The 21,763-nt window shown below is 31.5% G+C and overlaps 10 protein-coding genes across 10 annotated transcripts; 5 read left to right on the top strand and 5 right to left on the bottom strand.

The window, feature by feature from the left end:
- Positions 1 to 386: 386 nt before the first annotated feature.
- BN7_4581 (uncharacterized protein) lies at positions 387 to 1,337 on the top strand (the record flags this gene model as incomplete). The annotated part of the gene is made up of 1 exon (XM_011274814.1): positions 387 to 1,337. The coding sequence occupies one exon, from the start codon at positions 387 to 389 to the stop codon at positions 1,335 to 1,337; it is 951 nt and encodes a 316-aa protein (XP_011273116.1).
- A 434-nt stretch (positions 1,338 to 1,771) lies between these two features.
- On the bottom strand, positions 1,772 to 3,904 carry IFH1 (Ifh1p; the record flags this gene model as incomplete). Its single annotated transcript, XM_011274813.1, has 1 exon — positions 1,772 to 3,904. The coding sequence occupies one exon, from the start codon at positions 3,902 to 3,904 to the stop codon at positions 1,772 to 1,774; it is 2,133 nt and encodes a 710-aa protein (XP_011273115.1).
- Positions 3,905 to 5,295: 1,391 nt separating this feature from the next.
- Positions 5,296 to 7,226, top strand: GTB1 (Gtb1p; the record flags this gene model as incomplete). The annotated part of the gene is made up of 2 exons (XM_011274812.1): positions 5,296 to 5,377; positions 5,455 to 7,226. 2 exons carry the CDS (start codon positions 5,296 to 5,298, stop codon positions 7,224 to 7,226), a joined length of 1,854 nt encoding a protein of 617 aa, XP_011273114.1.
- A 1,082-nt stretch (positions 7,227 to 8,308) lies between these two features.
- Positions 8,309 to 9,868, bottom strand: TRM1 (tRNA (guanine26-N2)-dimethyltransferase; the record flags this gene model as incomplete). The annotated part of the gene is made up of 1 exon (XM_011274811.1): positions 8,309 to 9,868. The coding sequence occupies one exon, from the start codon at positions 9,866 to 9,868 to the stop codon at positions 8,309 to 8,311; it is 1,560 nt and encodes a 519-aa protein (XP_011273113.1).
- A 434-nt stretch (positions 9,869 to 10,302) lies between these two features.
- Positions 10,303 to 10,671, top strand: MIM2 (Mim2p; the record flags this gene model as incomplete). Its single annotated transcript, XM_011274810.1, has 1 exon — positions 10,303 to 10,671. One exon carries the CDS (start codon positions 10,303 to 10,305, stop codon positions 10,669 to 10,671), a length of 369 nt encoding a protein of 122 aa, XP_011273112.1.
- A 1,430-nt stretch (positions 10,672 to 12,101) lies between these two features.
- On the top strand, positions 12,102 to 12,872 carry SWF1 (palmitoyltransferase SWF1; the record flags this gene model as incomplete). The annotated part of the gene is made up of 1 exon (XM_011274809.1): positions 12,102 to 12,872. One exon carries the CDS (start codon positions 12,102 to 12,104, stop codon positions 12,870 to 12,872), a length of 771 nt encoding a protein of 256 aa, XP_011273111.1.
- A 31-nt stretch (positions 12,873 to 12,903) lies between these two features.
- On the bottom strand, positions 12,904 to 13,631 carry BN7_4575 (uncharacterized protein; the record flags this gene model as incomplete). The annotated part of the gene is made up of 2 exons (XM_011274808.1): positions 12,904 to 12,955; positions 13,060 to 13,631. 2 exons carry the CDS (start codon positions 13,629 to 13,631, stop codon positions 12,904 to 12,906), a joined length of 624 nt encoding a protein of 207 aa, XP_011273110.1.
- A 241-nt stretch (positions 13,632 to 13,872) lies between these two features.
- BN7_4574 (uncharacterized protein) lies at positions 13,873 to 15,195 on the top strand (the record flags this gene model as incomplete). Its single annotated transcript, XM_011274807.1, has 1 exon — positions 13,873 to 15,195. One exon carries the CDS (start codon positions 13,873 to 13,875, stop codon positions 15,193 to 15,195), a length of 1,323 nt encoding a protein of 440 aa, XP_011273109.1.
- Positions 15,196 to 15,683: 488 nt separating this feature from the next.
- LEU3 (leucine-responsive transcriptional regulator LEU3) lies at positions 15,684 to 18,592 on the bottom strand (the record flags this gene model as incomplete). The annotated part of the gene is made up of 2 exons (XM_011274806.1): positions 15,684 to 16,075; positions 16,138 to 18,592. 2 exons carry the CDS (start codon positions 18,590 to 18,592, stop codon positions 15,684 to 15,686), a joined length of 2,847 nt encoding a protein of 948 aa, XP_011273108.1.
- A 374-nt stretch (positions 18,593 to 18,966) lies between these two features.
- YAT2 (carnitine O-acetyltransferase YAT2) lies at positions 18,967 to 21,348 on the bottom strand (the record flags this gene model as incomplete). The annotated part of the gene is made up of 1 exon (XM_011274805.1): positions 18,967 to 21,348. The coding sequence occupies one exon, from the start codon at positions 21,346 to 21,348 to the stop codon at positions 18,967 to 18,969; it is 2,382 nt and encodes a 793-aa protein (XP_011273107.1).
- Positions 21,349 to 21,763: the final 415 nt, after the last annotated feature.

The following is a 21,763-nucleotide window of genomic DNA, read 5'->3' as shown; positions in this document are numbered from 1 at the left end:
TTATCGCCTTTTTATCATCGGGTATTAAAATTGTGGAAATAGAGGATTTTGGAGGATAATCGGTGATTGTGAACTCAAATGAAATGATATTGATATGGAAGTTAGCGGATCGGAAAGCTGTTGAAATCCTCTATACACTGAGCTCTTTTCTGGTTAAATTTTCTTCAAGATTAACTAAATATCCACTAAAAACCTTTACTATATTAAAGCTCTTACACTTTAGTTTCCTAATACGGAAGTCAACATACCGCGCTACAAAAAAAAATTTCTGATGAAAAAAAACGAAATCAACAACTTTCAAAATGTATTGGAAAGCGTCAAATTAAACCAGTTTCAATCATTGACAAAGGACCTTCATTGCTGTTGAAAGATCATAGATATCCAGAATGTCCCAAAGTTTAAACATTGTGAGACCAAACGTCAGCAACGCGTTCGGTTCTCTTTCCACCGCCCCAATCAATGTCACTATTCAATCACCAGCTCTTTTCCAACTATTAGAATTCGCCCTTCGTTCAGAAGAAGGTAATAGAGTCATTGGTACTTTGTTAGGTACTCGTTCAGACGACGGTTCAGAATTAGATATCAAAGATGCATACATAGTACCACACCACGAAGAAGGTGATGAAGTCACCATTGAAGAATATCATCATAGATCTTTATATCAATTACACAAGAGATCAAATCCAAAAGATTCAGTCTTGGGTTGGTTTTCAACCAATTCTACTGTTGATTCCTTCACTGCTCTAGTGCATGATTTCTATTCAAGAAGTGCTGATGGTACTTTCCCACATCCAGCTGTTCATTTAACTTTATCAAATGAAAATGATGGTGAAATTACTTCAATTCCAACTATAAATACTTATATTGCATCTCCAGTGGGGGCTTCAGGTGCTACTGCTGCTAATTTGAAATTAGATAAATCAAGTTCATATCTTTTCACACCAATTAATAATAAATTAGCTTTTGATATTGCTGAAAATTCAGTTTTATCTTATGCTTCAAGTGCAGTTTTTGAACAAGAAGATTCTCAAACCATTCCATTAGATAATTCTTCAGTTGATTTAAAACAATTGGTTGATCATTTAAATAAAATTGATTTATTAATTGGAAGTACGCTAAAATATATTGAACAAATTGAAAAGAAAGAAATTAAAGGTGATGAAGAATTTGCTAAATTTTTATTAACAAATTTGAAAACAAACTTAAATTCAATCAATTTAGAACAATTAGAAAAATCTTTCAACCATCATATACAAGATACTTTAATGATCGAATACTTGGCAAGTTCTGTCAAAGCTCAATTAGAATTATCAGCTAAATTAACCACTTTAATCTAAATTTGAAGTGAAAAGTTTCATAATTTAATGTACATTTATACACTACGGATTAACAACACTACAACCATGTAATTAGTTTTCTTTTCTAATAAACCAGTATGTATTTAAGTTGCAATCATTCATGTTAATTAACATTCATGAACGTTTTTTTTTCTCTGTATGTATAAACAGTTTCTCTAATGATAAAAAGTAAAAGCACAAATTTAAAATCAAATGAATAAAAAAGACCACAAAAGTTTTTTTTATAAAAAAATAAGCATAACCAATTAAAACCCCCCTTTTAAAATATTTATAAAGTATAATAATGATATGATTTGAAAAAAAAATAAAACACCGCAATTCCACAATTTGATTGACGAAAATAGAAAAAAATAAACTAGTAATTATTATTGTAAAAAATGTCTATATCATAGTGATCATGATGATGGTGATGATTATTGAACTTCACGAAAAAGTAAATTCAATTCAGCTTCACTACCTAATCCACTTAAAAATTCTTCAACATTAGTTAAAGTATCTTCAGAAAACAATCCACTTTTAGTAACTCTAAGACCTTCAACAGCAGCTTCAGCCATACTTTGACGTCTTCTTAATTTTGAAGATTTTCTTCTCTGTTTATGTTGTTTATTAACAACTCTAACTGGTGTCATTGTAATTTCATTAATTTTTTTACCATGTTTCTTACCAGATTTTTTAGAATTTGGTCCTGAACTTGATGGTGAAAATCTTCTTGTTGCATTAATATGTGAATCATCATTAACTATACCTTTATTTCTAAAAGCTGATAATGGAACTTTTCTAGTAGATTCTGTAGCTTCTAACCAATCTTCATGATTCAAAACTTCATCATTATCATCATCTTCTAATTCACTCATATTTAATAACTCATCAAGAGTTAATTCTTCAATATTATTGTTATTTAATGGTGTACTTGGTGATTGTTTTAATGAGTTAGCACCACCACCACCTGTGGTTGTGATATTCAAACTTGGATTAGTTGAACCTGATGCATTTGATTGTTGTGATTGATTTTTATTTGAATTTGGAATTAAAGATCTAGTTGATAATCCATCAATAATACCAAAAGGTTTAGAATCAGTTGACCAAGTACCTAAAGCAGGTGGTCTTGCAGTGACAGAAGATGAAGATAATAATTCTTGAGCTTTTGCACCAACTTTTTTTCTTGATGAAGGTGGTGGTAATGTAGTATCTTCATCTGTTGCTTCATCATCACTATAATGATTATTATTTGGATCTTCAACTTCTTCATCATTTTCATCACCTGAACTGAAAAAATAATCCCATAGATATGAATCATCATCACTATCTAGCTCTTTTTGATGATTTTTTGAATGATCAACATTCCCATTTGTATATAATTGTTCTTTGAATGCAGAATCATCAAAAAATGGAACTATGAAATCTTCATGATATTCATCATCATTATAATAATCATCATCGTCATCATCACTTGCATAATCATCATCAGAAACAAATTGTAAAACTTCTTCTTGATTCATTTCTGATTTATGTTTATTAATCATTTCTTCAACAACAGAATTTCTTGGTGTTGGATTTGATGAACTATATTGTAATGATAATGCATCATAACCTTCACCATTATTATAATCATGTAAGATATTATCAGCTTCTTGTTGTAATAAATCATATTCATCATCATTTGCACTTCCAAATCCACCACCACCTTCAACACCATCACTATCTTGTTCTAAAGTACGTAATAGTTCATCTTTATCTATATCATCATCAGATTCTGAAGATTCTATAGTTGGGTGTGGTAATTCATCAACACCTGGAATACCATGTGTATTTGGAGTTAATTGATCATAATCTTGTAAGTGGTTATTTAATTCTTCACCAACATCTTCTTCTTCTTCATTAGCAATTCTCAATTGATGATCATCATTATTGAAATTGAAACTAAAATCAACATCTTTTGAATCATTAGTATCAATAGCTTTTGGCTCTTCTTCTATGGCTTTTGAATCTTTTGAAGGGGATTGTTGATCTTTGAAAGGACTTGTACTTCTAAAATGTTGTAATGCTTTAGCTTTTCTTTCAGCAGTTAATTTAACAAAATCAACATCTTCATCATCTGAAGAACTTGAATCTGAACTTGAATTTGAATCACTATCGTCATCATCGTCATCTTCTTCTTCACCTTCACTTGATGTACTTGAAGTGTTTACAACCTGTTTATGATGATTTTTCCATAATTGTTCATTTGCAGAAATACTTCCTTCATGATCACTATCATCACCATTACCATCTTCACTTTCAGATTCTATGGCATGAAATTTATTACCTTGGAATTGATGATTTGAGCCATGATGATTATATAATGATTTGCTTGGTTTTTTAGGTTTCTCATTTTGTTCTTGATCATCATCATCACTAAACTCACTTAATTCAGATGAAGAATCAGAATCTATTATACTAAATCTCCTCTGTTTTTGAAATTTATGTCTGGGAAGTATGGTTTTACCTGGTGCTTTTGTAGCTTTTGTATTTAAATGTGTTGTACTTTTAACGGGACTTTTAGCCATTTTGTAATATTGTATATGTAGTTTTTCTTTTTAGTTGATATTCTATTCTTTCTTGGTTAACATTATGGACAAAAAATGGGTTAATAGATATGAACACTTACTTTATATTCTGTTATAACGTTGTTGAAACTGTTATAGTCTTTAATTGATTGTTGTTTTTTTTGTTTTTAACTGTTTTTTTTATGATTTAATTAATATGATACGCTCCTGAACCTCTTTATGGAATCAAATGGAAAAAGTTTATATGTGATAACCTATACTCTTTTCAAATTTGATTTTTGACTTCTCTTATTTTCTTCACTTTCAGCCCCTTATATCATGAATTGTGACATCTTGGGCAATCAATTTAGTGTTAATATATAATAAGAAAAGATAATAATAATATAAGTAATGATAATTCAATAGTAATTGGGAAAAAATGTTTAGTTTAGCTTAATGATATGTCAATATTTGGGATTAATAACAGCGTGGAAACTCTTATAATTGCTTGTTTCTGTTGCTTGAAAATGGATATGTGTTGTATTATGAATGTAATTGTAGCAAATTAGCAATGTAATTGGACAGAGAAGTTCTTTGGAGCGTGTATCAGTGGATCAAAGTGTTTGAACTGTTTATAGATGTTTATATGTTTTGCCAAATAAAAATTTTAAACGTCTGTGCGAATTCCGACTATGTGGAAAAATTTCAAAATGGTCGGAAGTTGCAGTTTTGGGAAGACGAGTGATGAGCTTTGAAAGTAAATGGCAAAATTAAAGGTAATTAAAGGGGAAAAAGCTTATAGTTTTAGTGTTTAGTGTATAGGAAATGAGCCCAGATTTCCTTTCCATGTTTTAGAGTGTGGAAATGTTGAGTGTGTGCTGAGATAATCTAGTATTACTTGATATTCCAGTATCTAGAAGTGACCGATAAGAAAATGATGAAGGCTTGATAAAAGAGTTATTAAAGAAGCTTTCAATTCAGGGGAAAAGGGTGGCATTAGAATGAGGAAGAAAGTGTTAGGATATCGAACTCCAAAAGTTTTTGCGCCAAAGAACTACGGGAAACTGTCTTTCCAGTAGAAATGTGTCAAAGTTATTATAACATTCAAGAAGTTTAAAAGTTATATAAAGTGCAAATTTGATGCAAAAATTCACTTTAAAAGACTTGACAGCCAATTCTCCACAGTTACTAATCACAGGAGTACATATCAAGCTTCAACTGCCCAAAATTATCCCATAAATCATATTCTACTCCTAATTCCCCAAATTATATTCACCCAGTCGTCGCGAATAACTTCACGAAGCTTTTCCGATATTTCAAGACACCTTCAAAACATTTCATCTTTTGATCCAGTTCATCACCTTAAAAAGCTATTCAAGACAAACCCCAATTCAAAGCAGTCAATTGCAACCATGAAGCTCATAAACAACATTGCATTGGCCACTTCGCTAGTTTCAGTGGTCTCTGCAAAAGTAATTGGTGTCGCTCCAAATCGTGAGTATTCATTGACGTGGTCAAGATCAAGATTCTTGATTGAGATATCGGACACTGAACTAACTGACTTTTAATAGAACAAGATCTATACAAACCAGATGCTGATGGGAAATGGAGATGTTTAGGTCATCCTGAAATTGTGCTTGATTTCAACCAAGTCAATGATGATTATTGTGATTGTCCTGATGGTAGTGATGAACCTGGTACTTCTGCTTGTCCAAATGGGAAGTTCTATTGTGAGAATAAAGGCCACGTTCCAAGTTATATTAAAGCTTCCCAAGTAAATGATGGTCGCTGTGACTACTCACAATGCTGTGATGGTTCTGATGAATGGGATACACCTGTTGATTGTCCAAGTAAATGTGATGAGATTAATAAAGAATATCAAAAACAATTAAATCTTCAAGAACAAACTTATAAAATTGGTGTTGAAAAATTAAGAAAAACAATCAATGCTGCTAATAGAATAAAGGATAAATTAGAAAAAGATATTGTTAGCAGAGGTGCAATTTTTGACTTCTTGAGTAGGGAATTGAACAAGAAAAGACAAGATTTAGAAATTTTACAAGCTGGTGAATTAGATCCTGCAGTTGTTAAGGCTAAACAAGATATTAAAACAAGTTTTGAAAATATCAAGACTGAATTGGATCAAAAATTTAACTCATTTACATCAAGTACTTACAATTTGAACAATTTAAGCAAAATTTTGGATGCTTTAGTTCAAACTTTTAATGAAAACTTGAAAGATGCTGCAGTTAAAGATACAGTTGATAATTATCTTGCACATTTGGAAAAATATAAAGAACAATATGAATCTGAAAAATCATCAACTTATCAAACATTTGATACAATTAAACAATCAATTACCGATAAATTAAACTCAATTGATTTAGATCATGGTGATACCTCTGCTATAAAATCTAAATTTGATGAAATTTCTACAACATTATCTGAAAATTTAATCAAACACGATTTTATAAATGAACGTGCTATTGATTTAGAAAATCTATTAAGTCATTTGATCAATAACTATAATCCAAATTTCAATGATCCAAATGTTAAAGAAGCTGTTAATTCATTTCAAGATTTCTCAGTGAATAAAGAATCTTTCAAAGTTCCAACAGAAGAAACCATTTCTTGGTTTAAAGAACAAACCAGTAAAATTAATGAATTAGCTAAGAATGTTGTTAGTTCAAATTCAGGTTCTGTGAAACCAAAATTAATTTCATCTACAAATGGTCCATTCTGGGAAAAACTTAAATATAGATACAGATTGTTAGTAAATGAATTCTTGGGTATTGAATCAAAAGAACAATATAGAATTCAACCATATCAACCAAAGGAATCTAAAAGTGATTTAGAAGTACAAGTTGAAGAATTGAATAAAGATTTCAATGAACAAAACAATGCAATCAAATCTATAAATGAAGAATTATCCAAAAATTATGGTCCTCATGATATTTTAAGACCATTAAAAGATATTGCTATTAAAGGTCACATTGGTGAATATGATTATGATTTATTCTTCACTGGTAATGTTCATCAAAAAGGTCATAATAATAACATTAAAATCGGTTCATTCGAATCTATTGAAGTTAAAGATATTTCACCAAAAGAACATCAATTGGTTTTGAAATATACTAATGGTGCAAGATGTTGGAATGGTCCTTTAAGACAAGCTGTTGTTAATATCGATTGTGGTGCTGAAAATGAATTGATTGCAGTTACTGAACCAGAAAAATGTGAATATCATTTTAGAGTTAAATCACCAATTGGTTGTAAATTACCTGAATCTGAAGAAAAATCTGAACAAGAAATTAAAAATGAAGTTGTTCATGATGAACTATGATCATGTATAATTGGGAAATATATATATAAATCGGAAAAAATATTATAACGTTTTTTTTAATTTGCAGCCTGATGAGTAGTAGATCTAATTTTAACAACTCCAAGAAGAATATATCCTATTGAAATATGATCTAAATTAAGCTAATTGATCGGCCATGATATCTCAATATATGATCATATATAATTCATCGATAAAGGTTTGAGTGCTGAGAATTGAGTGCAAGGAATACGCAGTAGATATTCCCTATAGTACTCTAATTCAAACAGATCCGGTAGATAGTATTGAAGACCTTTAAAATGTCTTAAATCATTGGTCTTTTATGTTAAGTATATGATCTATATAATCTGGGGAACACGGTAGCGGCCACATTTTGTTGTCCTTACGGTATCATACAACACACATAGGCTAATATACCTATTTTAGTGGGTTTCAAGGGAGTGTGGCCGAGTGGTTAAGGCGCCCGCTTCAGGTACGGTTATTCACTGGTCCTCACGGATCGGTGGTGCCAAAGCCGGAATTGCAGGTCTCTATTAAGAGGCGCGAGTTCGAACCTCGTCACTTCCATTTTCTTGGGATTTCTGGAGAAAACCCGGGAATTTTTGGGACTATAAGGGCGAGGTGGGACAAAAAGATTGCCATAGAGATATCGGTTTTCAGTCCCTTCGAATAGCCTCAGTTGAGTCTAGTCTCCGGGTTGGGCTCACCATTGGCTCGGGCTGTCGCCGCTTGGTCTTCTGTGGCTTTCTGTCCTGGGGATGAAATGGGTTCTCTGCAAGATGTCAGTTTTCGTTCCTCGAGGAGTAACTCCCTGGCCAGGAGTGAAAGGGTTCGTCGCTGCTCAGTCTTCAGGAGCTTCTGACTAGTCCCCGAGAACTCCAGACCCGTGAAAAAATACCTTGTGACTAGGTGATTGAAGTTTGAGCAATTAGCCAAATCACGAAACAAATTTTGAAGCACAAAAAGTGAAATGAATACAGAAAAGAAACAAATAAAAATATTTTTTTTCAATACAATGATGTCTATGTACAGATGAATCATGACAATCAGTTGATTTTCTATATTAAAATACTATATACACATGCTTATTGAGGTTTAGCTTTTGGACCCCAATTCTTTGTTGGATTTTCTTGATATCTAACAATCTTTAATCTTCTAAGTTTTTCCACTTTCCCACTTAATTCATTTGGATTGAAATCAACTTCTTTAATTTCATTAGATTCTTTATCTTTAATTTGAATTGATTCATTAGTTAAAATTTTATAACCTGCAGTGTTTTGATTTAATTTATTAACATCATTTGGTGCTTTTTGTTTAATATATTGTTTGAAAACAAACCATATAGTTTCCCAATTTGCATTTGTCTTTATAGCAGATGGAGCAGCATGAGTTAAAGAAGCTTCATATCCTAAGTTACCTAAACCTGCAATCACAGTTTTCAAAGGTGGAACTTGACATTTAACAATACTTGCAACTTTTTCAGGTTTAAAATAAAATGGTTCTTCAACTTCATTCATTGCTAAAGTTAACATACCTTCAATTCTTTTTCTTGTACCATAAGTATCATCATCTAATTGATTTTTATTAATATCAAGAACTTTCTGTATGAATTCTTTATTATGTAAAGGACCTGAATACATTGGACCTGTTAAATGATTTGTAAATGAACAATATGGACAAGTTGGACCAACTGGTGGACCTTGAGCTTGACTATATTTAGCTGTACCGTTTTCTCTAGTGGTATGTCTTCCTAAAGGTTGATTATGATGAGATCCACAACCTGAACAAACATATGAAATCATTGTTTTTGAAGCTAAATTTTTAACTTCAATTGGTGATGTTTTAACTTTAATGAAAACTCTAACATAAAAATCAATTGAAAGAGATAATAATGGTTCAATTGTCTTTTTATATTTTGCTGCTGTATTACCAATTGAATTTAAAACTAATCTTAATGCACTTTCATGAACTGCATCACCTGTTAAATTTGTACCACCATAAAGTGCAAAACATTTTTCTGGATATCCATTACCTGCTAAAACAGCTAAATCAGTACATGTAACTAATAATAAACCTTCATTTGAAATGTTTTGAATAGCAGCATCAATGAATGGAGTTGCAGTACCATATGGATCAAGATCAATAACATTGAATAATTTATTTTGTGCCTTGGTTTCATACATATAAGCACTTGCATCACCTTTATTTGAAGTCACTGTGGAGCTGACTTGGTTATACTCTATGTTTCTATTGATTGAATTAACAGCTTCTTGACTGAAATCATTCGCAACAATTGTCTTAACATTTGGAATTTCTTTAGCATATCTAATAGCTCTAAGACCAGTTGCAGATAAAGCTTCCAAGATATTTATAAAAGGTTGAACTCTTTCAGGATTTGGTTCATCACTATTCAATTTTCTCTTTTTGTTAACAGTTTTAATACCATATAATTCAGACCAAGCTCTAATAGAAGCTGTACTTAAATCTCTATTAAATTGTTGAATTGGATTATAAAAGACATCTTCTTTCTTTGGGAAAAGAATTTCAGCTTTACCTTCTTTAACAATGTTGAAATCTTCTGGGTTAACGTTACTCATGACCTTTTTGTATCTCCAAAATGACTTGATTGATCTGAAAATGTTCATATAAATATGAGTAGAAATATTAAAGATATGTTTTTTGAAAGTGTCAATATTGATAAAGTGAAGAAAAATTTTGTATTAGCGATGAGGACTAAGCTGGTAGGGCCAGTATAGACTCAGATCAGAAATAGCTATAATTTGTAATTTTAATGGGAAAAAATGCCTTTAACTTGAATCGAAAAACTGAAAATATGAAGTTTAGACTATCAATAAAGTATATAAGCGTTTCAAATCAGACTTTTAGCTCAAATATCACCCATTTATGGTCAATAATCTCTTAAAATGCTCCGAATCTTCACCAAAAATAGTGAAATCGCGGGTAGGAATTTCTAAACATCACCAAAATCACAAGGCAAAATGAACCAGAATCTCCATAGATAAAACACAATTTTGCAGTTCATCAACAGAAGTTTTATAAGGTAGAAACATAGAATGATATGAGTGAATTTGCAGAGAGCATTGCTAATAGTATACCACAGGGAAGTTTCATCCCACAAGATGGAATAGATGCCCCATATACCCTACAAGAAAGAAATCCAATATTAGACGAAATACTGAATGAAGATGAAGAGGAACAGGATGGAGAAGATTCAGGTGATGATTATGATGATGAATATGCTTATGAATACGATTCTGATGATAGTTTAGATGATGAATTAAAATTGATTAATGCTCAATTACAATGGGAAGAATCTTTGGATCAATTGAAAACATTGGCTGGTTGGGTTATATTACCATTGATTGGGAAAATGTTAGGAAGAAGGTTTGCAGGGATTAGTGAGTATAAAAATAGAAGGGAGAATTGAAGAATCAATTACTAACAATGTCTTCTAGTATGGAGGAAAGCTATGGATATATTTTATAAATAATAATACATGTTACTGAATTCTATAAACATTCTATTTTATTTAAGGGTATGGAGAAATCATGGATCTAATAGATACTTGACATTATTGATTCTGCTCTTTGTTGAACCAATGTATGATATGGTTTCAAGATTCTTGATGAAATATTTTTAGTTAAAATATCATCAATCAATTTTATTTCAATCTTACTTATCCCATTATATGATGATTGTAATACTTCAATGATTTTTGATAATTTGAAAATAAGTAATTTTATAACTGTTTTAATAAGTAATGACGCATCTATATGATTTTTTGGATTGTTTTCATCTTCATCTTCTTCATGTTGTATTGTTTCTTGATTACTATCTATTGTATGTAAATCACTACCAAAATCATGAACATCTTTCGGTAGGAAATTATGAGAGCTCAATAACCTCGTTAGTGACTCATTAAATTTGTATAGTTCCACTGTTAATTCTTTTCCATTTAATGAACTTCCAAGATTCAACCCTATTTCATATATATCATTCGAGAGACTTGGAAATTGTTAACATTAGATCCAATTCAATTCCATTCCAAAAGGAAAAACAAAAAACAAATGTAAACTCACCTTTTAACAAAATCTCTATTCACTGTCCTTATATCATCCTCTGTTAACTTGACAACATTGATATACCAAATCTCTCGATCTTGTCTTTTTCAGGAAGTACAGTTAGTAAATATGACCCACCACATTCATATACAAAACAGCACACTCACAAATCATAGATATACTTCAGTTTAAGTAAAGTTTTCCGTATTTTAGCACTATAATCTCTATTTCTTGATTCTTCCATCGTTATTTTCCCAATCACTATCTTTATTTGATCTGTTGTATATCGGTTTGTATCAAATTAAATTTAAGAAATTGTACCTGATTTTTTCAGTTTTTACGGTATGGTCGAAAAAAAATACCAAATGGCTGATCTGCATCAAAACCTCAAAATGACAATAAACCAGTGAAAAAAAAGAATATCAAGGTGATAACTTCTTTAATATCATTCTATCCAGAGTCTAGATACACAAATATTTGAAAAATGATTATTATAGAAATCTTCCTGTTTTTCATGCTTCCATTGCTTATTTTGTGTCTTATCTGGCTTCTCGTCTATTGGTGAGTATAAAACAATGAGAATTAAATACAAAGACAAACAACTAACCCAAACTAAAGGAGGTATGAAAAGCAATTGAATAGATGGTTCAAAGACAAAACAAAAGCTGTGATACAGAAAGAGCAAGAACTTTTCGGAGGGAAGTTATTCAAAAGTTTCAAATGGTTGTTTGGATGGAGTGTACCGGTATTATACATCATATTATTTTATAAATTGGTGGAGTTTTTCTATACAACAATGTTTCATAAGATCAAGAACCCCAATACTGTGGTATATAATACATTGCTAACCATATTGATTTTATCCTTGATCATTGCCATATATTCCAAACCGGTTAGATTGAATTCAGATAATAGTCGGTATTATAATTCCATATACAAGAATAATAATTTAATATTCTTTAATGATCAAAAATGCAAAACTTGCAAAGTTTTGAAACCTGCTAGGTCTAAACATTGTAAAATATGTGATCAGTGCATCGTATTCTTTGATCATCATTGTGTTTGGATCAATAATTGTGTTGGTAAGGGGAATTATAAATGGTTTTATTTATTCTTGATCATGAATGTTATTGTCTTGACTTATGCCACAATTATAAGTTTTAACTTAATTCAAACCATTGTCAATGATGAAAGCATAGGATATGATGAATTTGAAAATTTCCAAAATGAACTAATATTGTTTTTAATTTGTGGATTATTAGATATTGTGGTTACTTGGTTTGCATTTGAAAGTTTTAAATTAGTTTATATGGGGATGACTACAAATGAACAACAAAAATGGTTTAATATTCATGATTTAATCCATTCAGGTGAATTATATACAGATAACCATGGCCAATATTTTGAATATTTACCAAATGATGATATTTTCTTGGGTATGAATATGAATGATAATAGACCTATTCCTGTAAGGAAAGAACAATTAACTTTAGTCAGATCAACTGAAGAATTGAAAAATATTTATGATCTAGGATTTTGGGATAATTTGAGAGAGAGATTGTCATAGACCTAATCTTTTTTTAAGTAATGGTGATACTTCAATCTTGAGTACAGTTCTTTGTGGCTGTTGTTGTTTTGTTTCTTGAGATTCTGACGATGATGGAGGTGTATTTGATGATGTGAATCTTGAACTTAGTAATGAAGTAGCTGCATTTTTGGATAATGGTAATGAATTTGAATGACTTAGGTGATACTTGGGCTGATAATCCTCTGGTAACTTGTATTCAGTTTTGGGTACCTCGGGATGTAATTTTTTAATGAATGATTTGTATATAGGATCTGTGATTTGTTTAGACGCAGTGGTTTGTTTATTCATCATTTTAGGTATATTTTTCTGGAATTTCATTTTCGAATCAACTGATTTGAGTTTTATATCGAATTCTGGTGTATCTTGCTCGTCTTCATCTTCATAATCATACGCTAATTTGACTTTCTTCCTCTTGGATTTTTTATCCACTGTGGTACCAGTATTACCAGGAATAGGAGCTTCAGGAATGTCTTCAAATCCTTTCAATTGTATATCTAGACCACCTGTCAAGTCCCTATAGTTCGATACCAATTTCATATGAGCCAGTTCCTCGACTAAATCCTCATCATCCTGGAAATCCTTCTTATCCTGTGTTTTGAACTCATATCTCTTCGTTCTTGATGATCTGAACGCCCTAGACCTCGTTTCTTCACCGTCTTCTTCGTCAGTACTTCTATAGATACCATCCCATTTTACAGCAGTACCCAAAGATCCCTTTTGCTTCTTGAAAGCAACCATCCTGGATAGTCTCGTGGCTTCAGAAACAAAATACACAACAATCACAATCAATAAACATCAGGATTTTGTATGAATATTCGCGAGTTTTCCATTTTTAGTCTCGGAATTTGTTCCATTTATGGTAAGAGCCGGTGAAGAAAATACGTATAAATAAATCAGAATTTTCACTGTTCAACTACAGAAAGTTTCAACATTTAAATCATCAAAACAGTCCAACGATTAATTAGGTTTTTGTGATACAATGTCCATATTCAAGACGTTAGTTAAGGCAAACAGAGATATCAAATTACTATGGTTTAGTGTGTTTTTACGTTTGATGGCCTACGGTGCCAGTAATATCGTTTTAGTGTTGTACCTCAAAGCACTGGGTATTTCAGAGAGTCTTATTGGGATATTCATGACTTTGACTTTGATTGGTGATACAGCAATTTCCTATCTATTGACATGGTATGCAGATGGACTTGGAAGACGTTATGTGATGATCGCAGGCTCATTATTGATGGTTCTCTCCGGTTTGGTCTTTGCAAATTTTAATCAATTTTATGTATTGTTATCAGCTGCTATCTTTGGTGTTATAAGTCCTAGTGGTGATGAAGTTGGTCCTTTCAAATCAATTGAAGAATCTACAATGGCTCATTTAACAATTTTAAAAGATAGACCAGATGTTTATGCCTTGCATTGGTTATTGGGTACCGCTGGTGCTAGTATTGGTTCTTTAATTACCGGTATACTTTTGGGAAGATTATTAGAAAATGGGTATACAAACGTCGAAGCTTACCGTGTTATTTTCTATATTTATGCGGGTATTGGGTTATTGAAATTGGTATTGATGTTATTTTTAAGTGATAATTGTGAATTGAATGGTGCACATGTAGAGACACATCATCAAAATACAGAGGAGGATCCATTATTACCAAATGGTGTTTCATCAGACCGTGAGGATCAACAAGGGGATACCAAAAAGTCATCATCGCTATCCAGAGAAACTGTTGGTATCTTGATCAAATTATTAAGTGTCTTCATGTTAGATTCATTAGGATCTGGATTCATGTCAAGTTCATGGGTTGTTTATTACTTTAAGACACATTTCTTAATTACATCAACCACTTTGGGTGTCTTATTCTTCTTAACAAATGTCGTCAATTCCATATCTGCATTACCATCATCAGTTTTAGCTAAAAAGTTAGGACCAATCAAGGCAACATTAGCAGTTCAAGTACCAAGTGCAATTTTTCTTGTAATTACACCATTTATCCAACAATTTTTGGGTGCCGCATTTGTCATCATATTATTTTACTCAACAAGTGCAATGGATGTTGTTCCAAGACAAGTTTTATTAACAGGATTAATCAAACCTGATGAATTGACAAAATGTATGGGTATCGTGAATATTGGTAAGACATTTGCAAGATGTATTGGACCAATAGCTACAGGAAAATTAGCTACACATGGTAAGTTATGGATTTCATATTTGATAAGTGGTGGTTTGATCTTCAGTGCTGATGTGCTATTAGCCATTCTATTTTATGGCATTGATGAAAAAATCTTGGAGACACACTCATAAAGATGATAGAAATTCATTGACTGTGATAACAATGAGATAATGCTGTCGAGATATCGTTTCATCAAGACATTTCACGACAAATGTTTCAAAGGTTTTCAGGTACTGCCATTTTCATATTAAGTGGTTAGTTATAACTATTTTTTATATTGTTACAATTCTAGGTATTTAACATACTTTATTCAATTTTAACTCGATAGAATTCAATCATCGAATTCTATTCCTTCAACATGGAGAAAATTTATACATACAAAAAATTTTTCGCATCAATCAAAGTGTATTATAAAAAGTCATACATTGATTGTAAGATAAACAGTTATTTTACAAATAATAATGACTTTTCAGCACTTTGAAGCTCATTATATAAATATATACATGGAACTTTCCTAAAAAGATTTCTTTCTACATATTGTAAAATATCAATTATAAATAATCTTTGTATCTCATTGATACCAAAGGCTTGAAATCTCGTTCATATATTAATTAGATATCTATTGATACGAATTATTGTTACTGTTATTAAACCTATTATATGGGAATAACGAAGGTGCTTGATATGGTTGTTGAGCCTGCGGATTACCATCAATTTCATTTGGAATTGTTGACGGATTTTGAATCTTTGCTAAATCATCCGTATTGAATCCAAAATCATTCATCACAGAATCAACATCTTTCCAAAGCATATCACTTGTCCAATCATCACTTATATCTAATGATGGAATATTTGAAGGGGAATTGTTTTGTGTAGCAGGATTACTCATGGTTTGTTGGAATGGGAATTGATGAATATTTGAATCTGGTGTATGACGTGATTGAAGATTACCTTGTTGAGGATTTTGAGTTTTTCTTTTTTTTGTGGTGTTGTTGAATTTCTTGTAGTTTTCTTGTTAAAAGATGTACTTGGTTTACTTGTGACACTTGATGTTGAATCTGGTGATTGTTTACTAATGATACTCTTCAAAGAAGAGCCAGGTCTTCCAGGGCTATCATCATTAATACCGTCTTTTTTTAATGAAATCGGTGTAGGATCCAATGGTATAGTTCTGATAATTCTTCTTGCTGCATTTTCAGCATTAAAATTGTTGGATAATGATCTTGGTCTTCTTCTTTGTGATGAGGTTGTAGATCTTGCATCTGAACTTTCTGAACCAACAGTGCCTGGATCGCCAACACTCTCTTTATCACCAGTCGCTGTATCTGAATTATAATCTTCATCAACATCTTCTTCATCAAATTCTTCATCTTCATTCTCATTAGATACCTCAGCAGTAGATGATTTTTGATTAGGATCTAATTTAATCATACCAACTTGTTCTCTCAATATCCATAAACAATCAAAGAAGACACTAGCAGACATTCTTGTTCTTATTGTAACATCCAGATTTTTGATATTTTTCTTCTCTCTTAAAGCCTTAAACAATTGCCACATGTTTCTCATAATACCACTTGATCTATAAGCCATATCATGTTTTAAAATAGAGGCTCTCATAGCTAATTGAATAGCAGCCATATACAGTTGTCTACCAGCACCAATATCAATAACATCACATAATGGACTATGAATTAATTTGGTGACAATACATGAAGCTTGCCAAATTTTCAAAACAAAAACCCCTGGTAAATATTTGATGAAATTGGAATCTTTATTGGATACACTATTTGCATGATTCAGTAATGTTAAAGCTGCATTATAAACTAATACTAAACCTCTTCTTAATTCAAAAGGTGCGACTCTTGAATTGTCCAAGAAATAGTATGTTAATAAATGAACTTTTGTTGCTAAAATTTGGAATTTTCTTATATCATCAAGACCTTCAGCAGTTAATTTCAATTCTAATTCATTCAATTGTTGAGTCAGAACCTTCAATAATGGTAATCTTTCAGCAGCATCAGCCAACCCAAGAGCATCAACGGTATTTGAATTCAAAATTTTAGCAATTTGATCTTCAAAATGACTTATTTCAACCATATGTTTCAACTGGGTGGGTATTTTATCATCAGAAGTTCCAGGTCTGCAACTACTCATAACTGAACTATCAAATGAAACAAAAGCTGGGTATCCAAATGCTGTTGCAATAGTTTGTGAAACAATATTACACGAAATCCAAGTCTTGATATGTTCTTGTAGTATTGAGTTAACTTCAGGTTGTTGCTGTTGTTGAGGATTGTAATTATTAACACCTGGTCCATTTAAACCAAGCCTTATAGCTTGAAAAACAGCAATACCCACAGTGTTCCATGAAGAATCAGCACTTAATGATGATGTTAATGGTGGCCAAAATGTATAGATTAAAAATGCTTGAACTGAATAAACAGATGAAACGTTTAATATAGGTTCTTCTTCCTCATTTGGTAAATATCTTGTAATTGGACTTATTGTAATTTCAGCTAACGCAGTTTTGATTATAGGAGCTAAAGTCATAAGTATATCAGTTGAATGATGACGCAGGGCAACTGACATTATAACCCAGAATAATACTGGACAAAGCCTGTGTAATCTTTCAGGACCTTTTGAGACATCAACAATAGGTAAAAAATTATGATATTTATTCACAAATTCAACGAAAAGATCCTTGATTTGTTCTGAAGATAATTCAACTTCTCCAAATTGTTTTGGTTCACAACGAAGTTGTTCTTCTGTCAATATTATATTTATAGGCTTCAACTGTGGTGGGGGTGTATGTTCACCCCTTATAATCGAAGGACCTTGTTCTGCTGATATACTTGATCTTGAAACCCCTTGTATATTCGAAAAGTTTTCTGAACCTGGTGGTAGTTGTGGTTGATGAACTGAAGGTTGTGATTGTATTGGTTGAGGTGTTGATGAAGGTGATCCGCCATATGGTGAAGCACTCACAGATATGTTTTGTCTTAACGGAGGTAGTCCACTTATTATTGGATTTGTCCCTTGCTGCTGCTGCTGTTGATGCTGAAGTGGAGAATGCTGGTGTATCAGTTGTGGTTGTTGTTGTTGTGGAGGTATTTGTTGTTGATAATTTTGATTATTAAGTTCATGAGCTTGGAAAGTTCCTTGTTTCAGTTGTCTTAACAAATTATCAGCACCAGCTTCACTTAAATTCTTCTTCAACTCCTCAAGTTCTTCCTCTATCTGTTGGAATTTGGCTCTTTTATAAGTTCTTTTATAATCAGATTGTAATGAACATGAAATTCCTTTTTTAGAGCATCTTGTACATGGATTTGGATATTTCTCTTGAGCATCACATTTGGACTTTTGTTGTCTACATTCAACACAAGCCATCTTCTTAGCCCTTGAAGGCTTTGTACTTGGACGACCCATAGCAGGCTGATGATAAGGATACGAACCGTTTGAGTTTGGTTTAACGTCGTTTTGGTGTAGATCATTCAACACATTGTTAGGAAATGGGTTATTTTGTGACATTTTCAGTCTTTTTTGTCACTTGAACCCCCTTTGAAAAGCCAGTTTTAGTTGATTGTAATGGGTTCTAATATTTCTGAGTACCTTTCTCAGTGTCTCTGTGGTTTCTTTGTGGGTAATTAGAACGGACTGAAGTGGAACAATAATAAGCAGTTTTGTTTATGTCTTCTGCCATAATTTTTTTTTTTTTATTTACCATGCTAGATCCGAAAATTTTCTTTTTCATCACCAGAGAAAACAGAACATATTAGAAAAATACCTACTGTCACAAACTACGAATCATCTTGGAAAACAATAAAATCACAATAAATAAATAATTATATAAATATGTTATAGTTAATAAATAAATAAATAAATAAATGAATAAATAGGGGTGTTCAATCATCATTGACGGTGACTTTTTTACCGACTTGACCTCTATCAAACTTAGTATCATAGCGTGAACCTGAACTTCTACTAGTATTCGTATTGGAAGAAGAACTATTGGAATCACTATGATCACTTTCATGTTTTTCAAAAGAATCTTTTAAACGTTCATTAATGATTTTTCTACCAAAGTTTTGATCAACTTCAAATTGTTTCCCCTTTAAATTAGTTGAACTAGTATGAGCGGAGATTGATGGTGTTGGTGCTCTTGATTGAACTGTTGATCTTATGGTCAAATCATCAATATCAAAATAACCATACCCACCAAGAGCTATATCAATATCTTCATCACTTGAACCAGCAGTTGTAGATCTTGACATCACACTTGCTTGTATATCAGACTTGAGTGAAATAGATTCAACATCCCTATGACCTCTTAGATTATTATCTAATTCATGAGCATGTGGTATCTTAACTTTACCAACATGTTTCCAAATATGTTGCAATTGATGTAAAACCCAATCTAAAGTTGATAAAAATCTTTCATTTTGTCTATATTGAGTAATCAAACAAATTTCAGTAACATCATCTTTAATGATATAACCAATACCAAATCCATTAGCAACTGCTGGTGTTAATCCAAATAATCTCATTGCAGGATTACCGCAATTTGAAGCAACTAAATCAGGAACAAATAATGGATAAATAATATCATCAAACAATAAAGGAGGTAATTCATCAGTTATGAATCCAAATTCTGGAGTTAAATGATTGAAAATTTCACGTTGTAAATAAATATTTTGTAAAGCTTTCAAATGTTTTTCAAAACCTTCACCTTCTGAAGACTTTTTCAAGTTATCAGAATGGAAATTACAACTATCAATAAATGATTTCCATCTAGTTTCTAATGATGAATCACTAATGAAAATTTGACAAGTCTTGGTGATAATATCATTTTGAACTGGATATAATTCAGATCTTGAATTTTTAAAACCTCTAGTTGATACAGGTTCAACAGTTGATATTGGACGACCATATAATGCATAATGAGCAATTTGTAAAGCAACTTGAATTAAACTATCAGCTTTAACACCAATTTTTTTAGCAAAATTACGACCAAATTTTAAAGTTTTTGTTGTTGTTAAATGAGTACAAATCAAATCAGTCAATCTTGTTTCTGAAAGATGTAAAGAAGTTTCAGCATCTGGTGCAAAATTCCAATCCAATTTTTCAGGTTTTGGTTTACTTGAATTTGGTGCATCACTTGGTTTAGCTATAGAAACACCTGGAAACAATGTATAATTACCATCACCTAATCTTAAAACAGAATCAGTGAAAATATCAGATGTAAATCTCAGTACACTTGTACCATCAGCAGTAAATGAATCCCAAATAACACCAGCGACTGAATTTTTAGTAACAACCAATTGTAACTTATCATACCATCTTGAAGTACAAGAGCCAGTTTGAACACCACTAGAATCAATATTCAATGTTCCTACTGAAATTGTTTTGGCTAAATCTTCATTTGTATCATTAGGTTCTGAATGATCTAAAACCAATACAAATAATGCATCATCAATTTTATTTAAATTTGATTTGAATTCACGTTGTAAATATTCCCTAGAAGATTTCCAATGCTTATAAGTATCAGATGTGATTGAACCAATAGCTGTACTATTTGGATTTTCCACATTTTCGATCTCTTCCAATAAATCTTCCAAGATTTTCTTTAATTCTTTATTTGTAAAGATCAATTCATTTGAATCATTCAAAACTTTCAAAGTATAAAATTGTGATTTTGATAAGATCAAGATATAATCACTATTCAAATTTGTCTTGGATCTAATACTATCAAATTCTGGAATTCTTGTAGTACCAAATAAATTCAAATATGGCTTCATTGTCAACGGAATTCCACTAGCAAAAGTTTGATCTTGGGTCAATGTACCTAATCTCAAAGAACTAATAAATTTCAAAGCAGAAGTAGTCAACACAGCAGCACGATCAGATTGACTTTGATCCCAATGGATTTGTTTCAATGGGTCATTTTCCAAAATTAAAAAGGGGTTTCTTGGTAATGCTTTATGATCAATCAATATATGATCAAGATTCAAATGATCTAAATAACAATCTTCATTTTGATGGAATTTCAAAAGATGATTCTGTGAAACTGAAGAGATTGGTGATTTCTTAAATGCTTCAATCTTCTTATCCAATTGAATCAATTCCTCTTTATTCAACAATGGTAACAATGATTCTTTCAATTGTTTCAAAGTTTCATTCAACGGTGGCACAGGCAAATTAGGAAGAGATGCTTCTTTTTGAAACGTCTTGTTGGAAAGATACTGAGGAGTGTTTGGTGTGGTTTTCGAAGGCATAGTATTGACCATTTAAGCTTATTTCTAATCAAAACATAACTCAATCATTGTATATAAAATTGATTTGAGCTTGAACTTCTCCTTTTTTATATTCTCTTTGTTTATTTTCTGGTCAGAACTTTATCCCCACCAAATTTTAACTGATCAAGAAAATCGCTAAATCGCTAAAAAGGAGCACCCATTCGAACCCCGACAAATGGACTTTCGAGATATAAAATTGATATGTTTTATACCTCTACAAATTTTATAGTAATTAAGTTAACATTAAATGACATTTTCCTTGTTTTTATACAGTGGAATTGGAAAACAATACATATATCGAAGATAAAAATTTAATATCAAATACAAAGAAAAATAATCAATTTATCATCGTTAAATAAATGTAAAAAGATTTTTCAATTCCAGATTTTAAAAATTTTATATTCCC

Source organism: Wickerhamomyces ciferrii, contig 00178, assembly GCF_000313485.1.
Source record: "Wickerhamomyces ciferrii WGS project CAIF00000000 data, strain NRRL Y-1031 F-60-10, contig 00178, whole genome shotgun sequence".
Classification (NCBI taxonomy): Eukaryota; Fungi; Ascomycota; class Saccharomycetes; order Phaffomycetales; family Wickerhamomycetaceae; genus Hansenula; species Hansenula ciferrii.
Note: the sequence above shows the minus strand (reverse complement) of the source record. Positions and strands in the feature narration are given on the sequence as shown.